This window comes from Euprymna scolopes, chromosome 10, assembly GCF_053919585.1.
Source record: "Euprymna scolopes isolate OS-2025 chromosome 10, ASM5391958v1, whole genome shotgun sequence".
Taxonomy (NCBI): domain Eukaryota; kingdom Metazoa; phylum Mollusca; class Cephalopoda; order Sepiida; family Sepiolidae; genus Euprymna; species Euprymna scolopes.
The window spans coordinates 41822989-41840409 of record NC_136491.1 but is presented as its reverse complement, the minus strand read 5'-3'; the positions used below and the strand labels follow the sequence as shown (position 1 = coordinate 41840409).

The following is a 17421-nucleotide window of genomic DNA, read 5'->3' as shown; positions in this document are numbered from 1 at the left end:
CAGAAATACTTAGAAGCAATCCCTGGAAGACCAAGCTGTAAGAAAATACAGGAAGCAGCCATAAAGGGAACAGTATCTATTCTTAAAAGAGCCCTCGGATATAAATTTAAACTGTAATAGAATCAAGTGTTAGCCCCAGGAAGGAGCCCCTTGATCATTTCAAACTAACAAAAGTAAAATAAAAAACACACACACATACACAAAACATTTAGTAGACAGCACATCTATTCTTAAACATACTAACAGGCATAAACTTCACATACTAGAAGCACTACAAATTAAATAATAAACAAATATTAATAAAACAAATCCCTATACAGTGACTTCAGTAGTATATAGCAATAGCTTGAGTTCTTAAAGTTAACCCTTTCTTTTATATATATATATATATATATATATATATATATATATACTAGCAGGCTGTCTGGCATTACTTGGTTGTAAAATATACATAAATAGTATATTTTAATTCATACAGAAACTGAAACATGTACAAGCGAGTATTATGTTTTTTTCTAAACAGTTCACTTCTTGTAAGTAAAAAAAAAATACTCAAGCTAAGATTGAAACCAAAACCTAAAGACACTGAGTCAAGTACGATAACCATTCGGCCAACATGACATGCTCTTTAAAAAGTTCTTTTCAAATCGACTTATATTTAACATAAGGAATCTGTAATGTAAACCATTCATGCATGCACAATCATGAAACAGTTAGCAAACAGAGAAAAATCTGACAATTCCCAGGTACCGAATTTTCAAGTCTGTAGATTAAAAATTCATTGAGTATATAGGTTGAGAAGTGTCCTCACACACACACACACACATGTACACACTTTTATAGATATACTAGAAGATATATCTGGTGCAACCAGATCAGGCTGTCGGAAGATGACTCCCTGACACAAATGCATCTACATTAACACCTTTTTGTTTTTTCTTTTAATTACTTGCACAACTAAGTCATGTTCTGCAAAGCCCAAAGCAAAAACAACAGTCCCCCTCCTCTCCCTCTGTTTTTTCTTTTCCCACCTCCACCTCCTACTGGCTTCCTAACTTAAAACACACCAACCAATAATACTATAACCCTTTCCCTTTGTAAAACTCAATCATGTTCTGCAGGGCCAAGAATGAAAACAACAAAATCCACTAAAAAAAATACCCAAACCAAGCACTATGATTAATAAAGGAAGTAATAGAAATAACCAAACTAAAATTCATGAATAGCGACCCGTAATGTCTTGGGACGGGATCCTGGTGGTTGAACAGACCATGGCTTGGGTGCCAAAAAGTTGTATACTTGCAACACACCACTTTGGCCCTTATCTCGACTAGACAGGAGGTCGGAGAGGCCAACTTCGATCATTCGACTAGTCATGTCAAGCCCTAATACTTACACTGGCAAATATCAATTACAACATACAAAAAAAAAAAAATGAAGTCTAACGATAATACAATATCTTCTTACCCTTATTACAAACACAGGCAAACTAAGTAAGTGTTAGAAGGCAGTGGCAAGCGTCAATCAATTGCTGAGATAAAACCACACAACTGCTCCCTACCCAATGCTTCTATTAAACTAGGGAAATGAAACTAAAGGAGGAACCAGGAAATGATGACACAAACTCAACTGATTGAGTATATCTTTTTTGTATCCCTAAGATGAAAGGGCGAATTGGTCTCCCTTTTAACATTTCTCACATTTGGGCTTTGAGGAGGGTGGGGAGCAAAAAAGATGAAATAACCAAATATATATGGAAATCGAAAAACCGCTCCCCCCCCCGAAAATTAATCAATAACGCTAAAACTAAAAGAACGCACTCCGGTGTATGATGTATCCAACTCAGACAGCGAGTTAGAATTCATATCAGTGGAAAACAACTCTCCTGAATTTATAGAAAAGAAAAATTTCCCAAGATTCCTAGTAATAGAAATTTTAGAAGGAAAAAAAAATTGGTGAACTGCCATCATTTCTAATGGAAAAAGTTACTACAAAAATTTGCACGCCAAAGACAGTAAAAAAAAAAAAAAGAAAAATGTCAATCTTCTGATCGAAGTAGACAATCACAAATATACTCAGAATCTTCTAGAAATGAGAAACTTCCACATCTATCAATGTAGGATATTCACCAATGAAAAATTAACACCTCAAATGCATCGTAAGAAGCCACAAACTAACCTTAGCAACATCCGACAAAATCAAAACCGCCTTAAAAAAAAACAAGTTGTAATAGACCACACCCGAATTAACATTAAAAGGAATACATACATCCCGACTTTTAATACCCCCACAATCCAACATGAAATTAAAATCGGATATGTAATTGGTAGTTGAATCATATATTCCAGCCCCTCTAAGATGCTTCAAGTGCCATAAATTTGGGCATCATAGAGAAACCTGTAGAGGGCACAGAACATGCAGAAAATATGGCATAAAAGAACCAAATCATAGAGAGGACAAATGCCCAAACGAAATTAAATGTCCAAACTGTTATGAAAATCACCCAGCTTATTCCAAAACCTGAAAACTTTTAAAAAAGAAAAAGAGGTTGTGGAGGTGAAATACAAGAAAAATATTTCCTTCCCAGAGGCAAGGAAAATTGTAAATTCCCTCGAAAGAACAAACAACTATTGCAGAAAACGCCCAAAGAACACAAACTTATGCAGAAATCACCACAAAACCGAACCAAACAAATTACTAAGATTCTCTCAACAAACTAATATCTGAACTCAAAGATCTAGTTGAAATCCTAAAAAAAAAACCCAAAAAGAAATCAACATGAATCAAATAATGCCTACTACAATATCCAGAAGTGATCTAAACCAGGAACAAACCCTTTAAGAGAAAAACAGAACCAAACCTAACTAAACAAAAACCACTAATAAACCAACAAGTTCCCCTCTCCAACAGCTTTAAAATATTGATAACTCTGAAGAGCAGAATACCAACAATAAGGAAAGTCCTTCAATTCCCCCCACAAGAGTTCTAATACTAAAATAGATAACAAAAAATAAAAACAAAGACTCTACAAAAACATCCGAACAGACAAGAACAGTAAACGGGAAAAATTATTTGAGGAAAACCAGCCCTACAACATATACAAGATATGGGAATAAGAGGAAATATGGCAATGTTCATACATAACTTCTGCAACAGGGAAATACACTCTCAGACCAATATGAACAAGAAGCAGGAGTACAACAAGGAAGTGTACTATCCATCACCTTATTCAAAATAAAAATAGTCGACACAGGATTTGAAAAATCACTATTTGTAGACGACTTTTCAATTGCCTATTCTGCACCAAACATGCCAACAATAAAAAGAAAGATACAACATCGTCTAAACAAAATAGAAAACTGGACCGACAAAAATGAATTCAAGCTAGCCAAAAACAAAACTGTTTGTATCCATTTCTGTAGAAAACAAAAATATCATCTAGACCTACAACTTCAAATACAAGGAGAACCAATCCGAATAGTACAACATACAAAATTTTTAGGTATCACATTAGACAACAAACTCTACTTTACCACGCATATCAATAACTTGAAGCAAATATGCCAGAAAGCAATAAAAATCTTAAAAGTAATATCAAAAGCAGATTGGGGAGTAAATCAAGGAACAATGTAAAAAATATATCATGCACATATTAGATCAAAATTAGACTATGGATGCATCGCATATAGCTCTACCTGTAAATCGTATCTCCAAAAATTAACAACTATACAAAACCAAGGATTAAGACTTAGTCTAGGAGTATACTGAACATCACTCATGGAAAGCCTATACATAGAAGCTAATGAATGTCCGCTACATTTAAGATGGCAGAAATTAGCAATACAATATGCAATAAAACTACAAAGTAATCCAAACCATCCAACACATGAGAAAACCTTTAACTTGCAATATACAAACTTTTATACCAGCAAACCAAAAAATATACCCTCTTTTGGGCATTGTATCAAAGAAATGATAACTAAAATTGATGAAAACCCTAATAGCATAGTCACACATACAGTAACAGACCACCATGGACATTAAAAAACCCAAGCACTGATTTAACTTTAATAACCTAATAAATAGAAGCCATTTTGGCGACCTTAGGGAAAGGTATCTACAATACAAAGAAATATACACGGATGGAGCTAAAACAACAGAAGGAACAGTTGCAGCGTGTACAGATGAACGAAATCATCTCAAGATAAGACTCCCTCATCAATGCATCAATATACAAAGCAGAATTACAGGCCATCAAAATGGCACTTGAATTAATAAAAAACAACGAGGAAAAATTCATTATACACACTGATTCTTTGTCAAGCATCTTAGCTCTAACAGGAAAAGAATTCGAACACCCTTCATAACAGATATAATAAACGAATACAATAAAATGAACGAAAAAGGAAAAGAGATTGTCCTAGCCTGGATACAAAGTCATGTTGGTATAATAGGCAACAAAAAAGTTGACAAACAAGCCAAAGAAGTTACAAATAGAAATATAATAAACATCAACATTCTATCCACAGATTTCAGTAAAAAAATAAAAGAATACAACAGAAGTAAGTAGCAAGCAGAATGGGATACATGCACCCAAAATAAATTAAATGAACGCCAACCTACAATTAAAAAGGAAAACAAAACAGTAATAGGCGTAAAGAAAACATTATTCTGAACAGAATTGGACACACTAAACTAACACACTCATACTTAATTGAAATTGTAGAAAAACCAAAATGCACATTCTGTGACCAGCAAATGACAATAAAACACATACTAATGGAATGCCAGAAATACAAAAACACCAGAAATAAATATTACACAGCAAATGAAATCAAAGTATTATTTTAAAAGGTAGCATCACACCAGATCATCGAACACTTAAAAAAACATACAACTCTTCAAATTACTTTAACCAATACGAATAAAACATAAAAACAACTAAAAGTTTAAAAAATAATAAAATTCATGCAGCCAAAAAGAAAAAAAAAATACAAACTATCCCAATTCAACAAATGATTTGGCATTAAATGACCCACAGTGATTAATATGCCATAAAACAACAAATAAACTAGAAGATATACCCGGTGTTGCCCGGTTGTAAAATATGCATTATATTTTAATGAAAGCAGAATTTTTTATTTATTATAAACAGAAATACTGTAAGTATTAAGCATATCGTTAAATTCTTTAAAAAAAAAAAAAATGAAATGAAAAGAAACTGAGACATGTGCATGCGAGTATTTTTTTTTTTTCTAAACAGTTCACTTCTTGTAAGTAAAAAAATACTCTGAAATCGAAACCAAAACCTAAAGACAGTGTGTCAAGTACAATAGCCATTACACCAGCTCTACATGACTTTTAAAGAGTGTTTTCAAACCAACTCATACTTAACATAAGCTGTTATATTTCACGACTGCTCATTCACAGTCGTGAAACAGTTGAAAACAGATAAAATTCTGATGGCCTCCCACGTACCTTTTTTTTTTTTTTTTTAATTTTGACCCCCATTAGCAGCCCTTTTTTCTGGATGAAAACGGATTAAAAAGTTTTCCACATGTCTGAATATCGTATATACCGAATTTCAAGTCTGTAGATAAAAAATTTGTTGAGTATATAGGTTGACAAATGTCCCCATGGACACACACATTCTCACTTATATATACAAAACTTATAAATTGCTTTAAAGAAAATAGTCGGCAAAACCCGAGGGGCCTCTTTCACCAACAAACTCATCAGAAGTTAATTGTTGGACTGTTCAAAAAAATTTTTTTAAAAGATATCACATAAGAGCAGAGACTTAATGGGGGTGTGCATGTAAAGTTTATCTAGGGAGAAACAAAAAGAGAGAGATGGGTCGGAATACAAATAAAATAAAATATTTACAATTATGTAAAATATGTGTACAAGTGGAGACAAAGGGGAGAGTTAAAATAAATCCTCAAATAAGTCTAATGACTTGATGAATTCTTTCTGTCGACAGAGAGAAGGCCTATGTGAGAGAATGGAAACTGACTCCAAAATCTGCAAGTGATTCTGAGAGTCAGCCCAGTGTAAAATTCTGAAGCACTCCATTTTATACACGTTGGCACATGCTGGATTTTCATGAAGGTGTTGGCCAATAGCAGATTCTAATGTTTTATTTTATTTGTATTCCTATCCGTCTCTTTCTTTTTTTTTCTCCCTCGATAAAATTTACACGCATACCCCATTAAGTCTCTGCTCTTCCCTGATATTTTTATTTATTTTTTTTTGCACAGACCAACGATTAACTCCTGATGAGTTTCTTGGTGAAAGAGGCCCCTCGGGTTTTCCTGGCTATTTTCTTTAAAGCAATGGTTCTCAACCGGGGTCCATGTGGACCCTCATGGTACATGTAACGTTAATATCGGTCCAGTCTTCTTTCAAGATAAACTGTTGATATATGTTCTTCGGTTTTCTTTACATTACTAAAAAATAAAATAAGCTATAAGGGTTCACTAAAATACATTAAAAAGAAAAGAAAGTCATGATTAAAAAAAGGTTGAGAACCATTGCTTTAAAACTATATATATAAATTGTTTACTATAATAATTATTAAATACCTACAGACACTAGTGTTTCATCCTTTCATGAATCCTCAGTGCAGGGTATCACGATTAACACTAGTCGATAGATTTGAACCCGGTGACTGAATGTGTGTGTGCATATATATATATATATATATATATATATATATATATATATATATATATATATATATGCATACACACATACATCTATGTTAACATAAAACCAGACTAACCTTAGACCATTTCTGCTCTATTTTGTGACTTTAATGCTATTTTCAAAACACCAAAAAACATTTCATTTGTAAAAACTTGTTTCAGTTTAACTGTCCTATTATGAATGTGTGCTATGCATTCACTGTACAGGTTGTGGTCATCCACTCACTGTGCCAGTTTAGTCTTGTTTGATTCCAAAACAAGTAACAAAGTTTTATTCTTTTCGAGATTACATTAACTCTAATTATTTTTATTTTTTAACAGAAAATCTTTGCCTGACTGAGCAAACCAAAACACAAGCCCAAGAGCTTATTAAAGACACTCAAACTTAACTGGCTGTCAGACCCCAGAAAGCCAACTAATTGTCCAACTTTAACTGACCTTTCTTGCCAATCTCTTGGAATATATGTAGGAATCATTGGGACCACCCCAGAAAGATTACCTACAATAATGGCTAGTCAGCATCCACATGAAAAGCTGATCTACTGCTAATCCATGAACATAAAAATCTGTTATGTCCAGGGCACAGCAACCAGATCCCCAGAGGAAGAACCGATATTACACAAATGATAGGCAGATCTTTAGACCAAGAAGTTGATATGACGTTTGATATGTTTGGTCTTATGTTGAATTCTCACAGCATTAGACATCATTAATTCTCTCCTGAATTATCTGATCAAGGATCTTTCATGCTGGAATTGAACACTCTATAAAATAAGCGGACATGTTTTTATAAAAAATATATTTTTATTTTGACATTTGAAAAACATTTGAAAAACTCAAGAGTTGAGCTAGCAAACGTTTTGTGACTACCTTGTATGGCGCCCAAGATCCGACCAACAATCCACCTTCAACTGTCTCTCAATACCAACTGAATTACAAATCTTCCCTTGTGGCAAAATGAGAGAGAAAGAAGTAGAAAGAAGAGAGAGAAAAAGGGGCACGAGAAAAAAAATGATTACATTTATAGCTAACTTGATTTGATCTCTCGGCAACATTGGTCAACTTCAATTTTATAAACAATCTGGCCCGCTGTCACTGACATTTTGAGATGTAATGATATCGCCTTTCGTTTCAGCTATTTTTATATGGACCCTTTCATCTCGGTTTCCTGATCCAACTTTTGTATGCACTCAAGCATGCGCATAGCAATCGATCAATAAAGATGGTGCCATTATTCAGTTCCTTTCTTACAACCAAACACACGTGTTCCTGTCTTATTATTACACATACATGCTTAACACAGCATGACAGGTAGCACTACTTGATTTTACTTGTCTCCTACACACACACACACACACATTCACCAGAAGATAAGGAAATTCGGATAGAAGGTTTTTAAATGTGGGGAACTCAACAGCTCCCCCCCAAAAGAGCTTTTTATCATTGTACCACACATGTATGTGGACAGTCATTTCTCAACATGAGCAATAACTTTGTGGACAGTCATTTCTCAACATGAGCAATAACTTTTTTTCAAAAAAGAAAAATCAAATTCTTGGTGGTCCAAGCTATATATATTTTCCATATCCTGAGTGACTTCTTTTTTCTTAGCTAAATATTTCCCACCTCAAGCAATTCTGTCATTCACATGCAACCATGTAGTGTTTGTTTACATGTGTGTGTTTTTATATTTGACTTTTTTTAAAAGAATAACTTAGTAGAAATGCAAGAATTAAAATATAACATTTTGCCCCTAAATGGCTGAAATAGCTATTTCCATTAATATTTAAAAAAAACAAAACAAAAAAACCCCCTAATTTCTAAAATTATATTAAACTTAGAACGAGATTAGAAGATACCTAAATAGTCTATATATGTGTGTATGCCTGAATATCTGCATTTTTTGTTTTTTTTTAAAGAAATCGCTCCAGACAATGTATGAACTCGCCTAATATAGGGAGTTAAAAAATATATATATACCATTTAAATATACACAATTAACCAAAAATAAGCATTAGATAGATAGATTCAAACATAGAAAACAGCAATTCTTCCCTCTTTGTCAGAGCATCACTCCCGGAATGTGAGAACTAAAGGACAAAATAAGGGAAGCAAGAGTTACAAGACTTTCTACCACTATTTTAATATTAACATCCAAACTGCTTGAATAATTTAAAATGATTTGTTGACTTACAATATTTTTCCCAGAGAAAGTCAATTAGTTTGCTAACAGAAGAGAGAAAGTCAATTAGTTTGCTAACAGAAGAGAGAAAGTCAATTAGTTTGCTAACAGAAGAGAGAAAGTCAATTAGTTTGCTAACAGAAGAGAGAAAGTCAATTAGTTTGCTAACAGAAGAGAGAAAGTCAATTAGTTTGCTAACAGAAGAGAGAAAGTCAATTAGTTTGCTAACAGAAGAGAGAAAGTCAATTAGTTTGCTAACAGAAGAAAGTCAATTAGTTTGCTAACAGAAGAGAGAAAGTCAATTAGTTTGCTAACAGAAGAGAGAAAGTCAATTAGTTTGCTAACAGAAGAGAGAAAGTCAATTAGTTTGCTAACAGAAGAGAGAAAGTCAATTAGTTTGCTAACAGAAGAGAGAAAGTCAATTAGTTTGCTAACAGAAGAGAGAAAGTCAATTAGTTTGCTAACAGAAGAGAGAAAGTCAATTAGTTTGCTAACAGAAGAGAGAAAGTCAATTAGTTTGCTAACAGAAGAGAGAAAGTCAATTAGTTTGCTAACAGAAGAGAGAAAGTCAATTAGTTTGCTAACAGAAGAGAGAAAGTCAATTAGTTTGCTAACAGAAGAGAGAAAGTCAATTAGTTTGCTAACAGAAGAGAGAAAGTCAATTAGTTTCTTAACAGAACAGTTTTGCATAATGCTCCTTTGAGAAGATTAAAATCGAGAAGTAATAAATCAAATTCAATGCAATATATTTGAATTTTCAAATGCGACTTTTACCCATGTTATGCTCTCTTAATTAATGTCTTAATACTTTTATTAAAATTTCACAAAAATCAGATATATTTGAAATTTTACAAAGGACTTCCACCCTCATTTTACTTTTACATAAAACTAAAACTAACTATAACCAACATCCCCCCCTTACGACTAACAGCTGTATTCCAAAATTCATAATGATCAGTTAATTAGTTTAGGAATTAATCTTTAGCAGACAAATATATAAACATATCTATAAGATAGATTATAACAAGCATATGATATAGACATGACTAAACAAGGCCAGAAAATTTTTGCTTTCATTGAGTCCAAAGGGAGATAACTCTGTCTTGCATATTATTTTAGTAATAATGAAAAAGAAGTTAATGCTATCTTAATTCTGCAACAAATGTGTTATTTCTATCAAATAATTTTTGTTTTTCAGCTTAATGACTGTTGTTATGAGCACAATAAACTGTGCCGGACGCTTGAGTTGATTCCGATCAGTGCCAGTAATTCTAATGGTTTAGACTTTGAACTGAATTCCAATTTTTTGAGTGGAAGCACAGAAGAGCAATTTCAAAAGCATAAGGTGAGGATTTTATTATTATTTTTTTTCCTTGAAACTCTATTTTATCTATATATTGCTGTTCAGCTTTTGCATTTTAAACTTTAATTCAATTGGCAATTAATGTCTTTACGGGCAGTGTTTCCACCGTCATTAATGGCAGGCATACGAGACCTTTGCTGAAAAGAATGCTGTTGCTGCAGATAGAACACGATTGTATAAATATATTGAACGTTGTATAGAATAAGCAAACAAGGCATCTTTTTTATATAAAAATATACATTTATTTTAAAACTGAAGGAGCATGTTAAAACGGACCTGATGTATGCATTGCCAACAGCCGGCACTAAACTGCTATGTGTCTGTCATGCACAGAATCTAAGCTTCGACAAAGGGAGAAAATGTTGAACGTTTTGAGTCAGCTTTCATAGGGCAGATCTGATAGACCTCACACTATTTGATTTGGACAAAATCTTCTAACTCTGATTTTTTTTATTAATTACTGCAGCTTTCGTTTTTATACAGGTGATCCTTAAGTTTTTAAATGAACATATTTCATCTTTAAATTTGTAGGTTTCCTCCAATCTTTAATTTTACAGAAGCATTTTCAACTACAAAAATAAATGGATATTTTATGAGTTTCTTTTTTTTTTTTTTTTTACAAATGATTAGATATTGTGAGAATTTTAAGTTTGATTTTGCAGATCAAAGCAAAGTTTTTTTTGTCTCAAAAAATGGAAGAGCAATTGCAGAGAAGTTGAGTTTTAGATTGTGTCAAAAAATTTTTTTATTTTTTTATTTTCTAGTCCCGATTACTTGAAGTGAAAAATAAAGTTTCAGAAGAACTTCATTTGACTCTTTCAGAAAAAAGAAAACTGGAAAATATTCTTGAACAGGTAATTTTTTTTTTTTTATTATTTTTATTTTTAATGTGAAATTCTATAATTTATTTGTTGCTAAAAGAAAATTCACGGTGAAGGATATTTTATCTGTTTGTAGAAATGTAAGTTTATTAACATTTTATTATTAATAGCTGCAGTATGTCCATCCCAAAACAATTTTGTAATAATTAGACATCCATGGAGCATTTCCTGACTCAATGCATTTCAATCTCCATGGCAGGTGCTTGTCTGAGCTCCAATCTCTGGTCTTTTTTTCACGATAAACACCCGTCTAACTGAAACCACTGTCATTAATTTTCCCCACTCTTTATCTGTGCCTAAATCAAAACATAGATTCCATGAACAAAGCTTCTTTCTTAGAAGTGCACCCCTTTGGAACTCTCTTCCGTTTGCCTGTTTCCCACCTGACTACAACTTGGATGTCGTTTTCGAGTCCAACATAAACAAATTCCTGATGAACCGCCCCCTTAAGTAAGACACTTTATCAAATCTTCAATACTAATGATTACTACGATACTATCCCATTGATTACTGTATACGCAATAATCCTTATCCCCGAGTGGCTTCTGGGCCTTGATAAGTGGTGACTACCATGTAAAAAAAAAAAAAAAAAAGAAAAAAAAGTCTAAAATATTTAAAATGAATCAAAACAAACCTGATGTATGCATCACCAACGGCTGGCACAAAACTGCTATGTGTCTGTCTAGATACCTTATTATTTTCCATAGTTTTTGCATATGTTCATTATGGTTATATAACCATTAAGTAGATAACATTCGTTTTATTTGAAGTTCGATATTTCGATTAAAGTAACTTTTATGGAGCAGTTGACCTGCGCAAACTGCATGTATTCAACCATCACTGCCTACACTCCTTCCTCTGCGTCTGCTGGCAACGTTTGACCCCAACAATAAGATACTAACACCCGAAAGTATCCTATACCTCTATAAGGCCACCATTCGCCCATGTATGAAGTATTTTTGTCATATTTGGGGTGGTGCATCTGCCACTAGTCTCTCGCTCCTAGACAAGGTTCAAAAGAGAGTCGCCAATCTGATAGGTCCTGAACTGTCATCTAAACTTCAGCCTCTGTCCCATCGATGAAATGTTGCATCCCTCTGCCTGTTCTACAAGTACTTTAATGGTGAATGCTCTGACGAACTGGAAGCACTTATGCCCCCTCGACATAAGTACCCCCGACAAACTCGACAAGCAGCTAAATCCCACCCCTTCACAGTAGAGATCCATAGATGTAAGAAAGCCTTCTACTCCAGTAGTTTCTTCCCCAGAACCGCTAGACTTTGGAATTCTCTTCTGGGTCCCTGCTTCCCCAACTGTAATGACTTGCAGAAGTTCAAGTACAACGTGAACCAACATCTTGCTGCCCAACTCCCTACACAGTGCCCCTGATGCCCAAGTCCCTGATAGTAGCCCCCTACAACAAAGTGGCAATATGCTTTGTTTGGAGTAAAAATGTAATAAAAAAAAAAAAAAAAATTTGCACTTGCTGCAAAATCCACTCCCTCCAAAAATCTTTCCTTGCCAGATGCCTTCATTAGTTTGACCACACCCTTTGACAAAACCTAAGTAACTTCATCTATGAAGTCATCGACCCAACATCACCGCCAGGCTGGAAGAAATGTTGCAGTGGCCAATTCAAAACCTGGCCCAGGACAGTGAAGCAGGATGCTGAACTATTTCTTGACTCTCACCTTTATGGGGTCTGTCGCTGTAACCGTCAATGACCTGCACTCATAATGGAAGCAGCTTTGGATCATTGTGCCTGGTCAGCTAGTGTTTGGGATGAAGAGCCAGTCCAACTGACCCAAGGTGAATGCCACAAACATGGCCATAACAATCTTACACTGTTACATAGTCAACATTGTCATTCATACAGTAACTAAAGTAGGCATTACTATTACAGAAATACCCAAGTGTGATGCTATGGCCATCCTTTTTGTCCACAGCCATGACCTCTGACACTGGAAGAAAATAATTCCTTAGCAGAACAAAAGTATACAAAGTGAGATTCGTAAAAAGACAATGGGAGTGGGGGGGGGGTTGAACTCTCGAGACTGAAAGACACCTTATGGTCGGTGGTCTGTTTCTGAATGATTAGCTGCAAGTTGCTCAAAAGACAAACATGGAAGTAGTCCGTTTCTGCTGATCAGTTGTGGTGATGATGAACACAAAGAAACTGAAGATAGAATTTTTGATTTTGAGTTAATTAATTTAGGAGTCAGTTCGTTTTAGTCAACTTTCAGTTTGAAACACTTGACGGTGGTTGGTGGCTCAAAGGTTGTTCGAGAGAGACCAGAGAGATTAAAGTTAGATTGAGCAAAGCTTGAACAGATAAAGTGAAGAATTGGTCAACCAATGACAAAGATGCCTCAACAGCTTTTAGCAAAGGTTTGGGGTCGTTTATCACACACACTCAGAGCACAACTGAATTGTTTAATAATAATTTTTATTTATGTATTTTTTATTTATACATGTCTAGCGGGGGTACCCGGCATTGCCCGAGTGTGGAGAGGAGATGTGTGTGCGTGTGTGTGTGTGAGGGGGGTGAAATCAAATGGAGAGAGGTGTTAAAAAAAAAAGTGGCCGTAATTGGGGTGCCCGGGTGTGGAGAGGTGGGGTGGGGGATCAAAACAACAGTAGGTAGCCTGGATGGAGAGAGGTATTAAAAAAGAAAAGAAAAGTGGTTGTAGGCAGGCAGGCAGGCTCGAACCCGTAACGCGAAAGAGGAAAAAATGGTAAAAAAAAAAAAACCTAACGTCTTAGCTGATGCGTCCATCGCAAAACTGGAAGTCGCGAGCATTCGAATTAAGGATAGTCAATCGAAAGAAGACGATGACTTGCAAAAATTTTGACGCAAAAATCGACCCCTCCTTGTAGAAAACGACCCAGTTGAGGGTGAATGAATTACTGTTTTTGGCCAATCTTTTTATATTTGTCGTCTGAGAGACCAAGCTTTAAAACGATACCAATTTCATCATGTTCCAACGCGTCTGTCGAAAGCTTTTGTGGGACATATAAACGCACACACACACACACACACACATTTTGCTTTTTATATAATAGACTAGCAAGGTTACCTGATGTTGTCCGGGTGTGTCAAGTAAGGAGGCACAAAAAAAAAAAAGTAGGCAGCCCGGGTGGAAAGTGGTATTTAAAAAAAAAAAAAAAAAAAAAAAAAAAGTGGTAGTAGGTAGACAAGCTCGAACCTGTAATACAAAGGAGGAAAAGAAGGTGAAAAAAATGTGATGTCTTTGCCGATGCGTCCATGGCAAAACCAGAAGTCATGAACATCAAAATTAAGCATAGTCAATCCAACGGTGATGATGACTTGCTAAAATGTCGGCGAAAAAAGCAACCCCTCCTTGTATAAAACTGCCCAGTTGAGGGTGAAGGAATGAATGTTTTTGGCCAATTTTTCAATATTTGTCATCCAAAGGATCGAGTTTGAAAATGATACCAATCTCGTGAGCATCCGTTGCATGTGTCAAAAGTTTTTGCGAGACATACACACACACATTTTGCCTATTATATATTAGATGTAGGGAATTGTTTTCTCTTGTGAGTTTGCATTTTATTTTTTTTAATATTTGTAAACTACTGTTTGTGCTTTTGGCAATTACTAATGTGAGAGAATACAACATGGCCAGAACAGATAGATGAAGACAAATAGAAAACCATGGCAAACAGCATTGGGATCGGTGTTTGTCCAGAGGGGTGCATGGTTCTTTTCCATCACAAGTGTTAGGAACTAAAAAAAAAATGGAAATAAGTTTATCAGCAGAACAAAGGTGTAAGAAGTTGTTCACCAGTTCACACAAAGGGAGTTACAATAGGATTGTTAATCAAGGTGTGTCAGTGAACAGGGACAAAAAGACTGGATAATAAAGGTCAATATGTTTAGAGTTAGTTTACAGGCAGTTTTAGAAGTGGCAATGAGTTTTGTGACAGTTTATGACAGTTAAAGACAGTTTATGGGTGGTCTTAGGTTTGAGACAGTTGAACACAGGTCGTGGCTAGGAGCAGATAAAGGTGAGCTGATAGGAGGTGTAAGGAAGTCAAAACACCAAAATTGATTGGCCAAATAAAGAATTTCATAGATAAAGACCATTGTGTGTCTATAGATACAATAAGTGTACAGTTTGATGTCAGTGTGGGAACTCTATTCAATATAATTTGTGAGGAACTAAAGATGCCGAAGAATTGTGCAAAGTTTATCCCAAGGGTGCTCAGAGAAGATCAAAAAGAAAGACGTTGTCATGATCAAGATGAGCATCACCCTCCCTATAGTCCAGACCTTGTTCCCTGTGACTTTCGGTTATTCACTAAGCTCAAGGAAAACATTAGAGGCTGTCATTATGAGACAATTGAGGAGATGAAAAAGCCTGTGATTAGGGTTATTGACAAGCTCACGCAAGAGGACTTCCATGGGACCTTCCAGAAGTTCTTGGAACGGTACGAGTGCATTACAGCTGGAGAAGATTACTTTAAAGGAGACTAGAGTTTCATGTATGTACTACCAATAAAAATGCCCATACGAAAAATAGTCTGGAAACTTATTTAAGGCACCTCGTAGATGTGAACGTTAGGACTTAGAGGATTATTTCTCACAATGGTGTCACACACACACACCTAGTGTTCAACTAGAATGTGTTGGAGATTGTTTTCTTTTATGTCTCTAGCATTATTTTATTTGGATACCTGTGTGTCAGTGCACTCCCTTGGCAGTTATGAATGTTTGAGAGATGACGAAACAGCCAGAAGAGAAGATGAATAGCTCATGGAAACCGTGTGGAGATCAGCAATTGTCGAGCGGGGGAAGCGCATGTGGTCTCACATGCGTCCTGCATAGGAGACGTATAAAAATCTAAAAGGATGTAGTTTAAATTTATCCAAGCATCCTAGAGACGTGCTAATTCTGTCATTACCTTCCTCCCCTCTAACACACACACACACACACACACACACACACACGAATTTCAATATTTGTTTTTATTTTTAATAAGACTTTTACTTGAGTGAACTTTTTTCTTTTTTTTTTTTCACTTCTTTTCTCCCCAACCAAGTCATATTGCTACTTATAATATAAGGGGATACTATTTGGGATCATGTAAAGCAGCGGATTATGGGGAGTTAAGCAACGAGAGGTCTGTTTAAATTACTTTTAAACTTTTGCAGATTAGTACAGTTAGGAAATAAAGAAACGAAAAGGAAATTCCAAAAGTGTAGCTGTCGGAAGGAAGAAACTATTAGAGTAGAAGGCTTTCCAGCATCTACAGATCTCAACAGTAAAGGGGTGGGATTTTGCTGCTTGCCGGTTAGTAAGGAGCATGCACGTCAAAAGAGTACATGTGCTGTAAGTTCATCAGAGCATATTTCATTAAAGTAATTGTAAAATAAGAACAGGGATGCAAAATTATGGTGATGGGACAGAGGTTGAAGCTTGATGATAGTGTAAGACCTATTTGGGGACTCAGTTTTGGACCCGGTCCAACATTGAGAGACTTGTGGTAGATGCTTCAGCCCAGATGTAGCAACAATATTCCATTCATGGACTAATTTTGGCTTTGTAAAGATACATTTGAGGTGCTGAATGTCATAACTCGGTAAGCGGCATTGCAGCAAAATATCAAGTTAGTATATCATTTTATTCCCAATAACCTCCTCTAACACGTACAAGAGTAGTTATGATCAAATTTAGACCGGAACATGTATAGAAATCGACTAATGCACAGTATACCCACCAAACTAAACTTTATCAGCGTTTTTCTCCGTTTTTTTTTTTTTTTTTTGTGGTGCTTACCGAGTTCTGACATTCAGCTCATTTACCTCTTATTTTCTTTCTTTCTTTCTCTATTTCAAGCTAACTGTAAAAACTACTGACCATCCCAACTGTTTTCTTTGTGATTGAACAGTGGAATGCATTTCAATATTTCCTTTAAACTAAAATGAGGTACTGTAATGTTTTCATTCACGAGCGATCAATAAACCAAAAATTTTTTCTTTTGTACTATTACCGACATATATACTACCTTTCCGAATTACCCTTATATGTTGTACCTATTTTTAATTACTATTTACTATATTATCTTGTTTCTTCATTCTCATTTTATTTCTAAATGTCATTAAGCCAGTTTTTTCTATATTTGCATTTTATATAATTTGTACCCTTCCCCTATTCCAATGAGAAGCATTTAACTTCGAAATGTCATTGCCTAAAGAGGGTTTTTTTCTTAATTTTCCCCTTAACTTTTCCTTATTGTTCTGATAATATAATAAAGTTGTAACTTT

General features: G+C 34.9%; 1 protein-coding gene across 1 annotated transcript in view; it reads left to right on the top strand.

Annotated features, from left to right (window-relative positions):
- LOC145285937 (kinetochore protein NDC80 homolog) overlaps positions 1-17421 on the top strand; it is a 151103-nt gene that overhangs the window by 112579 nt on the left and 21103 nt on the right. Inside the window, exons 11-12 of the mRNA XM_080134443.1 lie at positions 10088-10234; positions 11017-11106. Coding sequence (XP_079990569.1) covers positions 10088-10234; positions 11017-11106 — 237 coding nt within the window. The remainder of the gene's footprint in view (positions 1-10087; positions 10235-11016; positions 11107-17421) is intronic.